The sequence below is a fragment of the Primulina eburnea genome, chromosome 16 (assembly GCF_022965805.1).
Source record: "Primulina eburnea isolate SZY01 chromosome 16, ASM2296580v1, whole genome shotgun sequence".
Lineage (NCBI taxonomy): Eukaryota > Viridiplantae > Streptophyta > Magnoliopsida > Lamiales > Gesneriaceae > Primulina > Primulina eburnea.
Window position 1 is genome coordinate 6802553 of NC_133116.1, and position 12259 is coordinate 6814811.

The 12259-nt window shown below is 35.3% G+C and overlaps 3 protein-coding genes across 3 annotated transcripts; all 3 read right to left on the reverse strand.

Moving 5' to 3' along the window:
• Window positions 1-5667: 5667 nt before the first annotated feature.
• On the reverse strand, window positions 5668-6837 carry LOC140817371 (uncharacterized). The gene is made up of 2 exons (XM_073177024.1): window positions 6655-6837; window positions 5668-6195 (listed from the first exon to the last, which is right to left on the reverse strand). Exons 1-2 carry the CDS (start codon window positions 6835-6837, stop codon window positions 5668-5670), a joined length of 711 nt encoding a protein of 236 aa, XP_073033125.1.
• A 150-nt stretch (window positions 6838-6987) lies between these two features.
• On the reverse strand, window positions 6988-7974 carry LOC140817372 (uncharacterized mitochondrial protein AtMg00860-like). The gene is made up of 2 exons (XM_073177025.1): window positions 7426-7974; window positions 6988-7233 (listed from the first exon to the last, which is right to left on the reverse strand). Exons 1-2 carry the CDS (start codon window positions 7972-7974, stop codon window positions 6988-6990), a joined length of 795 nt encoding a protein of 264 aa, XP_073033126.1.
• Window positions 7975-8220: 246 nt separating this feature from the next.
• Window positions 8221-10086, reverse strand: LOC140817374 (uncharacterized). Its single transcript, XM_073177026.1, has one exon. It carries the CDS (start codon window positions 10084-10086, stop codon window positions 8221-8223), a length of 1866 nt encoding a protein of 621 aa, XP_073033127.1.
• Window positions 10087-12259: the final 2173 nt, after the last annotated feature.

Consider the following 12259-nt stretch of genomic DNA (forward strand, 5'->3'; position numbering starts at 1 on the left):
TGTAATCCGAAAAGTGATGGACGGAAAGATGGAGATTTTGAGGTCACTTGCTCTAAAAAAATATTCCCTTTTTATTATTTAACCTGAATTCATGGCCAGGTTCAAGCACTCATAAGTATTTAACTTTATTTTACGTTGAGGAAATGTGGTCCTCCGAAGCATATTGTGTCTTCGATCTTCAACGTCATGCATGCAGTCTTTCCTACAAGCCGGAAACATGAATTCATATTTCTTTCTTTTATCCAAACATAAATTCAACTTCTCTATAAATAGATACATAGCAAGGTGAAATATAACATGAGGAAGAGTTAACGAAGAATCAGGTTTCCTCTCGAGTTTCCTCGAAACACTTCATTGAAAAGCTTCCGTGCTAGCTTCCCACTGAAGTGTTTGGGGGAACTCCGGTGACCAACTGATATTTAAAGTAATGATGGGTTTTATCTATCTTTTTTCTTGACTTGAATGATGTATGTGACATGATATTCAGAGAGCAATATTTTGATATATATGTAATTTCCGGGTAACAGGACCTGTTTCTTCATTTATTTATTTCCTTCTCATATTGATCATCTTATTGAAAGGCATGTATTAATCATTCTTTGGAACAAGTTTGCTTAATTTTTCCAGGCAACTATGGAAAAAAGCCAAAAAGATATTTCCCACTATTCCAGGTCCTGTCGCAGCATCAATGGCATATACAGGTCCCGTATGTGTGACCGACCCTGCAAACAAGACTCAGTTAACTATAGTCACCGGTCCGTGTGCAGCGTCATTGCTCGGATCAGCGTTGGTCCACAGAAGCTGCACTGTGTTGGCATCCATTGCCACCCATCCACCTGCTGTTGGGTCTGAGTGGATGGCTTGAGCGTAAAGGGGAGTCTATCACCATTTAAGATATTTTATAAACCCGTTTTCCATCCGTGGCAGCACCCCACACTCCTCCTCCTTCCAGAGAGGAGGCGGCGTTTGATTATTCAGTCGAGCCTTGCACTGTTGCAAAGACGAGGCCTCTTTTTATGTCAATGGAAGGGCTTCTGGTCTGCCACAAAATTTTTCCTGTTTTGATGTCCAGTTTTTCCTGTTTTAATTCATTTTCGAATGGATTTTAAACCACTAGAATTCCAAATGATTACCATTAGATGCATGTATCACATAATTAATGCTAATTCATTTGCCTAAATTAGTAGACTACTAGAGTCTGAATTTGTATTGAATCTTTATTACATTCACCAATGTTGCATTCGATCGGATTTCCAAATTTCTAAATTTAGGGAGAATTTGGAATATACTAAATCGATACATAAACAACTTAAATGGAGAAGAAGGGATCTCAAATTCATAAACATCCAAATTTCAAATCCTTTCATTTCAAATTTTAAATTAAATCACATTCCCAAGAAATTAAATCAAATGGATTTGTAATTTTATATCTTAATAAATTGCTCAATCCAAATGCATTCTTGGAGATCAAGACCTAACATGGTTGATCATTATATAGTCATTTTTGTATTTCATAAAAATTAAGAAATTCATTGGAAATATCAATTATACAAACAACTCTCCAATTTTACAATTATTTAATAAGTTCTTATATAAATAGTTGTTATCTTTGAAATATTTATTTAATTACAACGCCTAAAATAAAATATGGGTAAATTAGAAAAGAGTATGTATGTTGTGAGACATTGTCATTGATTTATATCCATTAGATGGGTCGACACAATCAATATTTATAGTAAAAAATAATACTTTTGAAATAGAAAGTAATACATTTTCAATGTTCGGGTCAGGTAGGAGATGCATCTAACAAAATTGGTCTGCGAGATGTTAAGTGCACATGAGTCCATTCCTCCCCAAACTAAACGTCCAACAACCCTAACCCGAATAATTCGATAATGTTCTTCCTACAAAATTCCTCTCCCAAGACAACAATATCTTCCCCGATCTCAGCCTGCAACGCAGAGGAAAACACTAACTTATGTTTTAAAAATTTTAATAATCAATTTTTTTGAAATATTACTTTCATGACCCAAACAAAAACGTCTAGTTCCGACCCCACACTGACATTTTAATTATTTTTCAAAAAAAATCATTTATAGACACACCTTCTAGCGACAATCTAGGCACTGGAAAATGTTCACAATACATTATACACAAAAACTCATGTGAGACGGTCTTACGGATCAATTTTGTGAAACAGATATTTTATATGGGTCATCCACGAAAAAATATTATTTTTTATGTCAAATATATTACTTTTTATGTAAATATATATGGATATGGTTGATCCTTCTCACGAATAAAGATCCGTGATACCGTTTTATGAAAGTCCTACTCTACATTATAACGTTCATGCATAAAAAAACAATTTACATTTGTGAAAAGTAAAACTTGAATAAATTTTTTTAAATTTGAGAAGAAAACTTGCTCATAATATGGTTGAGTACATTCATAAAGGTAGGAAAAAGCTATTCCAAAGATGAAAATGAAAACGAAGGAATAGTACAGACAAGGTAACAAAAGTAGCAGCAGTACTGATGATAAGGAATGTACGTATTCGATTCTCCAACCTAGCTAGCCAGCTCCACATTCCCGCGATCACATCCAGGTTCATTCTCCCGAGGGGTTACCCTTCTCATCAGAGACGGACGGAGCCAAAGGGAGATCCCCTCAATTTTTTAATTTCATTAATTAGATATATACGTCTAAATTTTTTTTTTTCACTTTTCTTCCTGATATTTGTTTTTGTCACTCCAAAATTTTTTAATATTTTTTTGTTCCCTCAACCTCTATTTTCTGGCTCCTCTTTGCTGCAACTTGCATAAACATTACAGTTAAAAAGATTTTTAAATTGTAAGTCCCTGTTAATGCATATGAATGTAACTCAACATGAGATATGAACCAGGTGTTCCCCAGAGTTCTCCTGAACGCTTCATGGCGGTGGGATTTAGGCGTATGCAGATGGATCCTGAAGTGTTTGGGGGAACTTCGGGGCTCACTTGGTGGCCATAACCATATATATAATTAGGTTTTTATTCCAGTTTCTTTTCTGTGTCGGTTCGTTGCTTCTTCCCCTTCTTTTTTCCTGTGCAGACGAGAAAGATTCAATCCACTGAAAATTGTAAACGTGCATTATAAGCCACGGATCACTACTCTCGTAACCAATTTTACAATGTTTCCAAAAAATAAAGAAAAAAAACTAGCCAATGCTTCAAACATACACTTTGATTATTTAGATCACCCACCGCAGCGAAACACTAACCCTCGGCGTCCCGATCGGCCGGGATCATGGTTACTTCATTCGAATTTAAATATCGGTTTATTTTTCTTTCGTTGCACGTGATAACATGAGATAGTAATACAATTACAGAAAATTAATGTATGTTTAATATTGTGGATGTATTCAATTTTCATTTTTTTAGCATGACATATTTAGAAAAATGCATTTTTCATCGCGTAGCTTGTACGTCTTTATTTTTTGGTCATATTATTGGTTAATTTATAATCAAAGTCCACTAATTTGCCTTCTTTTAAATTTTAATATTTTTCATCAGAGTGCTAAAATGGCGCCATGAAATGATGACATAAAACTGAAAAAATGATCACATGACATTAGTCACCAGATATTGTTGACGTGTTTAATGCTATGTCAGCATATTAATAAAAATATTAAAGTGGAAAATAAATGTAAATTAGTGAATTAAGAATGTGAATTGATTAGTAACATGAGAAAAAAATGTTAAATGTGCATGTTGCAAGATAAAAAATGTAATTTCTAACAACGTAACCATTACAAAAATAATATAGATCCACGGAAATCATACATGTTACCATAAGATCATAATAATAAACCCTCATTATATGATCAAAACTTATTTATAGAACACATTGCATAAATTAATATATATTATTTTTCATTTATATTTTAAAATATATAAAATTGCATATATAAAAATACATATTTATTCATAAAATGTTTTTTAGTTACAAGTTTCATATTCACAAAAAATTTAAATCAGTTGTACTAGTATATTTATATAAGGAAAATGTCACGTCCCGATACCGGGGTGAGTTGACATCCGGCGTTGTTTTACGATTATTCAATCGTAAATCAACAAGCCTCGTAGTACAGTGTACAACCAAACCAGTCTTTTTCATAAAACATACATTGTCTTTACAACATAATCAACTTAATAAATGAGTGCGGAAGCGAACAACGTAGAAATAAAAGATAGTCAAATTCCAAAGTATGTCTTGATCAACTGAAACCTTGTTACCATCCCCAGAAATGCATTTGCTCTTCTTCTTCAACTTGTTTTTCATTCTTATCTGGGAGTGAGATGTGTAAGGGTGAGTATTTTGTGAAATACTCAGCAAGTGGGGGCCGATCGATCACAATAACACAAGGATATACATATATAGATTTTTAACAATTCTAAATTTTCCGTGTCTCAACAAACGTCGGAACAATAAAATGATAGATACGACATAACTTATATATATTTATGTAAATATTAAATGAATTTCATGTCACAATAATTATTCATAACAAAATCAAGACATAATATTAACAATGAGCAAACATAACTTAGCATATGCATATAGACATAAATTATTCGTATTGCACTGTTATTTCATCTTATTATCCATGGTGTTACTGATCAGTCCCCTATATGTAATTCCTCTAAGGGGTGAGGCCATATATCGGTTATTATTACCCACCGCATCAGGGCCATAAACTTGTCATATCTTATCATGTTGTAGGAAAATTTTTCTTTTTACCATTTCTAACTTGAATCATAACAGTGCCTTTAAACATAATTCTTAGAATATACCAAATTGGTGTTTAAGAACATATATTAGAATATAACATGAAATGAAGACAACATAACTTTTTAAACGAAAAGAACATGCACTTGAAATTGATTTAAACATGCTTAATAATTTATCAAAACGAAATTTTCATATATCAAATCGAAGGAATATATCATGTCGATCGAATTTTCGAAAACATACTTAAATACTTTAAAACATAAGCCCACTTACCGAAAGGTGTTTCAAAATTACGGAAGAAACAAGCTGGAATTTATCGTCCGAAAATCTGTAAATTAGCTAAACTCGTTTGGAATCCGAGCAGTTTTCTTGCCGAAGGGTTTTACAAAATTTGACCGTATGGATGAGGCTGAAATTTTGATATGATGTTTAAAACATATGAAAGTGTAATATGAACGGTGGAGATTAGATTTGAATAAACCGTTGGACCTGAAAGTTTCTCTCGAAAATGAACAGAATTTCTAGCTCAAAAATATCACTCAAGAAAATGTTGATGGTGTTCAAGCTTCAAGCTTGCTCTAGATTGAGAGGTTTATGGTGTGTCTTCCCTCATTCTCAACACATCTATTTATAGGTAAGATTGGAGAATAATTCTTATAATTTAATGCATGCTTTAAAATATTTTAATTATTTTAGTCAAGAATTTGGGCACAATTGTTTTTAAATGTTTTGAACTCTTGTTTTTCAATGTTTTGAACTCATGATTTTTCAATGTTTTGAACTCTTGTTTTTCAATGTTTTGAGCTCATGTTTGTCAATGTTTTGAACTCCATAATGGCTAATAAATATAACACTAATACTAATAATTAATAATAATAACAAAAAATCATATTCTTACATTCCTCCCTCCATATTGGAAGTTTCGTCCCTGAAACTTGAGTTTTCTAGATTTTCGAACAGATAGGGATATTGCTCGAACATCTTCTCTTTTAGTTCCCAAGTAGCTTCTCTTTCAGTATGATTAGACCACTGTATCTTAACATAGGAAATGTTGCGACGCCTTAATACTTGTTCTTTGGTGTCCAAAATTCGAATTGGAACTTCTTCATATCTTAGTTTTTCATTCAAATTACTTTCCATCAGGAGCGGTCCAGTTTCAAGAACATGACTTGGATCTGGGATGTATTTCTTCAATTGTGAAACATGAAATACATTATGAATTCTTGACATATCTGGTGGCAATGCTAGTCTGTATGCCAATGTTCCGATTCTTTCTAAAATTTCAAAAGGTCCTATGTATCGAGGATGTAATTTCCCAGCTCTATTGAATCGAACAACTCCTTTCATGGGAGAAACTTTTACGTAAGCTTTTTCTCCAACGGTGAACTCCACTGGCCTCCTCTTTAGATCAGCCCAACTTTTCTGTCGATCTTGATTTTGAGTCTTTCTTTAATGATTGTTACTTTGTCCACGGTTTCTTGGACAAGTTCAGGTCCAGTTATAGATTTCTCTCCTACCTCATCCCAGTATAGAGGTGATCGACATTTTCGGCCGTACAGAGCTTCGTATGGAGCCATTCCAATACTGCTATGATAACTGTTATTGTAAGCGAACTCAATTAAAGGTAGATATTCACTCCAATTACCACTGAATTCTAAAACACATGCTCGTAGCATATCTTCAAGGGTTTGTATTGTTCTCTCTGTTTGACCATCAGTTTGAGGGTGATAAGCTGTACTGAGAGTAACCTTAGTCCCCATAGCTTGTTGAAAACTTTTCCAGAACCGAGATACAAATCTTGGATCTAGCCAATTTTTCCAGATTATAATTCATGCGGACAGGTAGAAAATGTGCAGATTTTGTGAGTCTATCTACGATTACCCATATTCCATTATGACTTTGCCTAGACTTTGGTAAACCTACTACAAAATCCATGGAAATATGTTCCCATTTCCATTCTGGAATTTCCAAGGGTTGAAGAATTCCTCCAGGCCGTTGATGTTCAGCTTTAACTTGTTGACAGACCTGGCATCTAGAGATGTATTCTGCTACATCCTTCTTCATTCCGCTCCACCAGAAATTTTTCTTTAAATCTCTGTACATTTTTGTACTGCCGGGGTGGACCGAAAATTTTGATTTATGTGCTTCAGACATTACTTCCTGTCGAAGATTATCGACGTTTGGTACACACAATCGTCCTTTCATCCATAAAACTCATTTCTCGTCTATATAAAGATCTTGTGACTTCTTTTCTTTGACTTGTTCTTTAAGTTTTGTCAAAATAGGATCTTGATTCTGTCTTAACTTGATTGTTTCTTGAAAGCATGGTTGTGCAGAAAGTGAAGCTAGGATCACTTTACCCATGTTTTTCCTACTTAAAGCATCAGCTACCTTATTTGCCTTGCCCGGGTGATAGCTTATTGTTAAATCATAATCTTTTAACAATTCAATCCATCTTCTCTGCCTCATGTTCAATTATTTCTGTGTGAACAAATACTTGAGACTTTGATGATCTGTGAAGATCTCGCATTTGGCACCGTAAAGATAATGCCTCCAAATTTTTAAGGCAAAAACTACCGCAGCTAGTTCGAGGTCGTGAGTAGGATAATTTTTCTCGTACGGCTTCAATTGTCTTGATGCATATGCGATTACTCTTCCTTCTTGCATGAGTACGCATCCTAAACCCTCTTTTGATGCGTCACTATAAATGGTAAAGCTTTTGTCCTCAGTGGGTAGAACCAGTACTGGTGTAGATGCAAGCTTTTCCTTAAGCGTTTGGAAGCTCTTTTCACACTCCTCACTCCAGTTAAATTTTGAGTTCTTTTGTGTGAGTTTTGTAAGTGGCGTAGCTATTGAAGAGAAACCTTCAACAAATTTTCGATAGTAACCTGCCAATCCTAGAAAACTTCGAATTTCAGTTACTGTATTAGGTCTCGGCCAGCCAGTGATTGCTTCCACCTTTTTAGGGTCCACAGATACTCCTTCTTTTGAAATGATATAGCCTAAGAAAGTCACACTTTTTAGCCAGAATTCGCATTTCTTGAATTTCGCGTATAACTCTTTTTCTCTTAACATCTGAAGAGTCAGGTGAAGATGTTCTTTGTGATCCTCTTCACTTGGGGAATATACGAGAATGTCATCGATAAATACCACCACAAATTTGTCGAGAAATTGCTTGAATACTCTGTTCATGAGATCCATGAAAGCTGCTGGAGCATTTGTCAATCCAAATGGCATTACCGTAAACTCATAATGACCATATCTTGTTCTGAAAGCTGTCTTTGGAACGTCTTCTGGTTTGACCTTCAGTTGATGATATCCTGTCCTCAAATCAAGCTTGGAAAATACTGTGGCTCCTTTAAGTTGATCGAAAAGATCATCTATCCTTGGAAGAGGATATCTGTTTTTGATTGTGATCTTGTTGAGTTCTCTATAATCGATACACAATCAAATACTTCCATCTTTTTTCTTTACAAATAAGACTGGAGCTCCCCAAGGAGAGACACTTGGTCTGATTTGTTTCTTGTCTAACAACTCTTGAAGTTGTTCTTTTAGTTCATTGAGTTCTGCTGGAGCCATTCGATAGGGTGCCTTTGATATTGGTGTAGCACCTGGTACCAAGTTAATCTCGAATTCTATCTCACGATCCGGAACCATTCCAGGTAACTCTTCGGGAAAGACATCCGAAAATTCTTGTACCACTGGAATATCTTCTATCTTGAGCTCGACTCCTTCTTTTACTTCATTTACCATTGCTAGATAGACTATTTCTCCAGACTTCATGGCTTTCCAGGTTTGAGATGCAGAAATGAGGGATTTACGTTTCTTAGCCTTGCCATGGTATGTGATTTCTTTTTGGCTTGGAGTTAGGAGTTTGATAATCTTACGCCGACAATCTACTATTGCATGACTCTTGGATAACCAATCCATTCCCAGAATAACGTCGAACTCCACCATGTTGACTTGAATCAATTCAGCGTTGAATGTGTGTTCATTGATATATACTATGCAGTTCCGATGTATCTTATGTGTTTCAATTGTTATACTGGTCGGAGTAGCAATTCTAAAAGGTTCAACAAGTATCTCTGGTATAAGTCCTAACTTCTTAGTGAATCTCTTAGAAATAAATGAATGAGTGGCACCACAGTCAAACAACACATAAGCTGAAATTTTATTGATTATAATGGTACCTGCCACGACATCGTTTGCATCATCTGCCTCTTCTTGAGTTATGGCAAACATACGAGCATTGGTCTTATTCTCCTTTGGCTTGTTGGGGGTATCATTAGTGTTTGACCATGTCATTTTCTTTAATGGTTTAGGACAATTAGCAATTCGGTGTCCCATCTTCCCACAATTGAAGCAAGCACCAGTGTTCCTTCGACATTCTCCAATGTGTCGGTAGTTGCATAATGGACACGGTTTTATGCTTGAGAATGTAGTAGTTGAATTGGAAGGAGTTCCCTTGAATGGTCCACTCGATTGGTTTGACCTTTTAACTGGTTGTTTACCTTGAAAAGATTGTCCAGAGAGAGGTCGTTTATTTTTGTTTTCATCTTCTCGGCGTTTGATATCAGTCTCAGCTCTAATGGCTGCTCCCATTAAATCATCAAAACCTGTGGGTTGGTAAACTGCCAGAGCTGATTGGATACGACTGTTCAGACCACGTTTGAAACGATGCATCTTCAGAATATTATCTGTCATGATGGCAGGAGCATAGGTTCCAAGGGAGTTGAATTTAGAAGTGTACTCCACAACAGACATGTCCGGAGTTTGAGTAAAATTCTCGAATTCACTCAACAATTTTAATCTCAACTCTGCTGGATAATATTGTTTCAAGAATGCTTCTCGAAACCTTTGCCATGTGATTGGTCCGTCTTCTGTCATATTTGCTGAGATTGTCTCCCACCATTTGGCCGCCTTTTCTTCTAGGAATGGTGTCACCACAGTCACTTTTAGTTCATTTGGCACTTCAAGCAATTGGAGTTGTGTCTCAATATTCTTGAGCCAGCCTTGACCAACTTCTGGGTCAGGGTTGCAGTCAAACGTTGGGACTCGATTCCTCCGAAGAGATTCATAATGGTGTTTGATTCCATTCGGTGGTGGAGGTGGTGGTGGCTGATTAGTGTTGGTATTTACATGGCTCATTTCTTGGATGGTTGTTGCCACAATGGTTGCTATGGCCATTAAATCTTCTCTGCTAAGGCCAACTCTTGCTGCTGGTGGTGAATCTTTGTTGTTATTGTTGTTGCAATCATTGTTGTGATTGGCATATCGTGGGTTGCGGTTGCTACGATAGGGTCTCTCTGCCATTTCCTACACGCATGAGAATTTCTAAGAGGTTTGAATAATTATGTACAAAAATATTGAAGATTAACTCAAATATGAAATCAATCAAGGAATAGATCAAATAAACTTTTTATTGATTCCAATGAGAAGGAAAAGCAATACAAATCAAAGTTTTCAGAAGTGCAATGATAAGAAGTAAAAGAAAGGAAATAGATTATCAATCTTTATTACAAATAGTTACGACACTAAATACTCAATCATCTAAAACCTCGCCATCTCCTAGTACTTCATCTTCCGTATGTTCTTCTACCGGTTCTACTTCCGGCTCCAATGCCATAATGATGGCATCCTCAATATGATGAACATAATTCTGTAATTGTTCATTTTGCATAGTCAAATTGTGCACTGAATTATGTAGTTCTTGAATGGTTGCCTCATCTTGCTGACGACGTTGATTTTCCATCAGTATACTTTGTTGAATTTGAGACTGGAGTGCTTGGGATTCTTCTAGCATTTGTTGGTGTTCTTTGTTCAATTCAAGGACTATTGTTTGGAAAGCCTCTAGTTTATTTTTGGTCATTTCGTGATTTTTCTCTTCTGAGTTGAGATAGTAAGCAAACCTTTGTATGTCAGCCTGAAAATGGTCTTTGATCTCTTCTAACTCTTGTTTTTCCTTTTTCAAGTTTTCATATGCCAAATCTTTGGCCAACAATTGCTCTTGGTGTTTTTGTTGCTCTTCATAAAGTTGAGCTCTAAGATTTTCCATCGCAATCTCGTGGTTACTAAGAGCGAGTTCACGCATACGTTTGGGTATTTCAGCACGAGTACGGGAAGCCATTTCCTGAAATAAAACCAATGGAAAGGCTTAGAACAAGGAGTTTATGATATTCACGATTATTACCAAAAACGGCAAAACGTGATTTAGGACGCTTCAACAATAGAATTTTGTGATTTTCAGATGTCACGATAAGAATAGTGAGTATTGTTCATTGGTAGGAAGTCGCTAGGGTCTTGCCAAAAAATGACTTTGTCAAATTTCCTATGGCAATTTCCCAGCCGGATTATGAACCTGGAGGGCTCTGATACCACTTAAATGTCACGTCCCGATACCAGGGTGAGTTGACATCCGGCGTTGTTTTACGATTATTCAATCGTAAATCAACAAGCCTCGTAGTACAGTGTACAACCAAACCAGTCTTTTTCATAAAACATACATTGTCTTTACAACATAATCAACTTAATAAATGAGTGCGGAAGCGAACAACGTAGAAATAAAAGATAGTCAAATTCCAAAGTATGTCGTGATCAACTGAAACCTTGTTACCATCCCCAGAAATGCATTTGCTCTTCTTCTTCAACTTGTTTTTCATTCTTATCTGGAAGTGAGATGTGTAAGGGTGAGTATTTTGTGAAATACTCAGCAAGTGGGGGCCGATCGATCACAATAACACAAGGATATACATATATAGATTTTTAACAATTCTAAATTTTCCGTGTCTCAACAAACGTCGGAACAATAAAATGATAGATACGACATAACTTATATATATTTAAGTAAATATTAAATGAATTTCATGTCACAATAATTATTCATAACAAAATCAAGACATAATATTAACAATGAGCAAACATAACTTAGCATATGCATATAGACATAAATTATTCGTATTGCACTGTTATTTCATCTTATTATCCATGGTGTTACTGATCAGTCCCCTATATGTAATTCCTCTAAGGGGTGAGGCCATATATCGGTTATTATTACCCACCGTATCAGGGCCATAAACTTGTCATATCTTATCATGTTGTAGGAAAATTTTCCTTTTTACCATTTCTAACTTGAATCATAACAGTGCCTTTAAACATAATTCTTAGAATACACCAAATTGGTGTTTAAGAACATATATTAGAATATAACATGAAATGAAGACAACATAACTTTTTAAACGAAAAGAACATGCACTTGAAATTGATTTAAACATGCTTAATAATTTATCAAAACGAAATATTCATATATCAAATCGAAGGAATATATCATGTCGATCGAATTTTCGAAAACATACTTAAATACTTTAAAACATAAGCCCACTTACCGAAAGGTGTTCCAAAATTACGGAAGAAACAAGCTGGAATTTATCGTCCGAAAATCTGTAAATTAGCTAAACTCGTTTGGAATCCGAGCAGTTTTCTTGCCGAA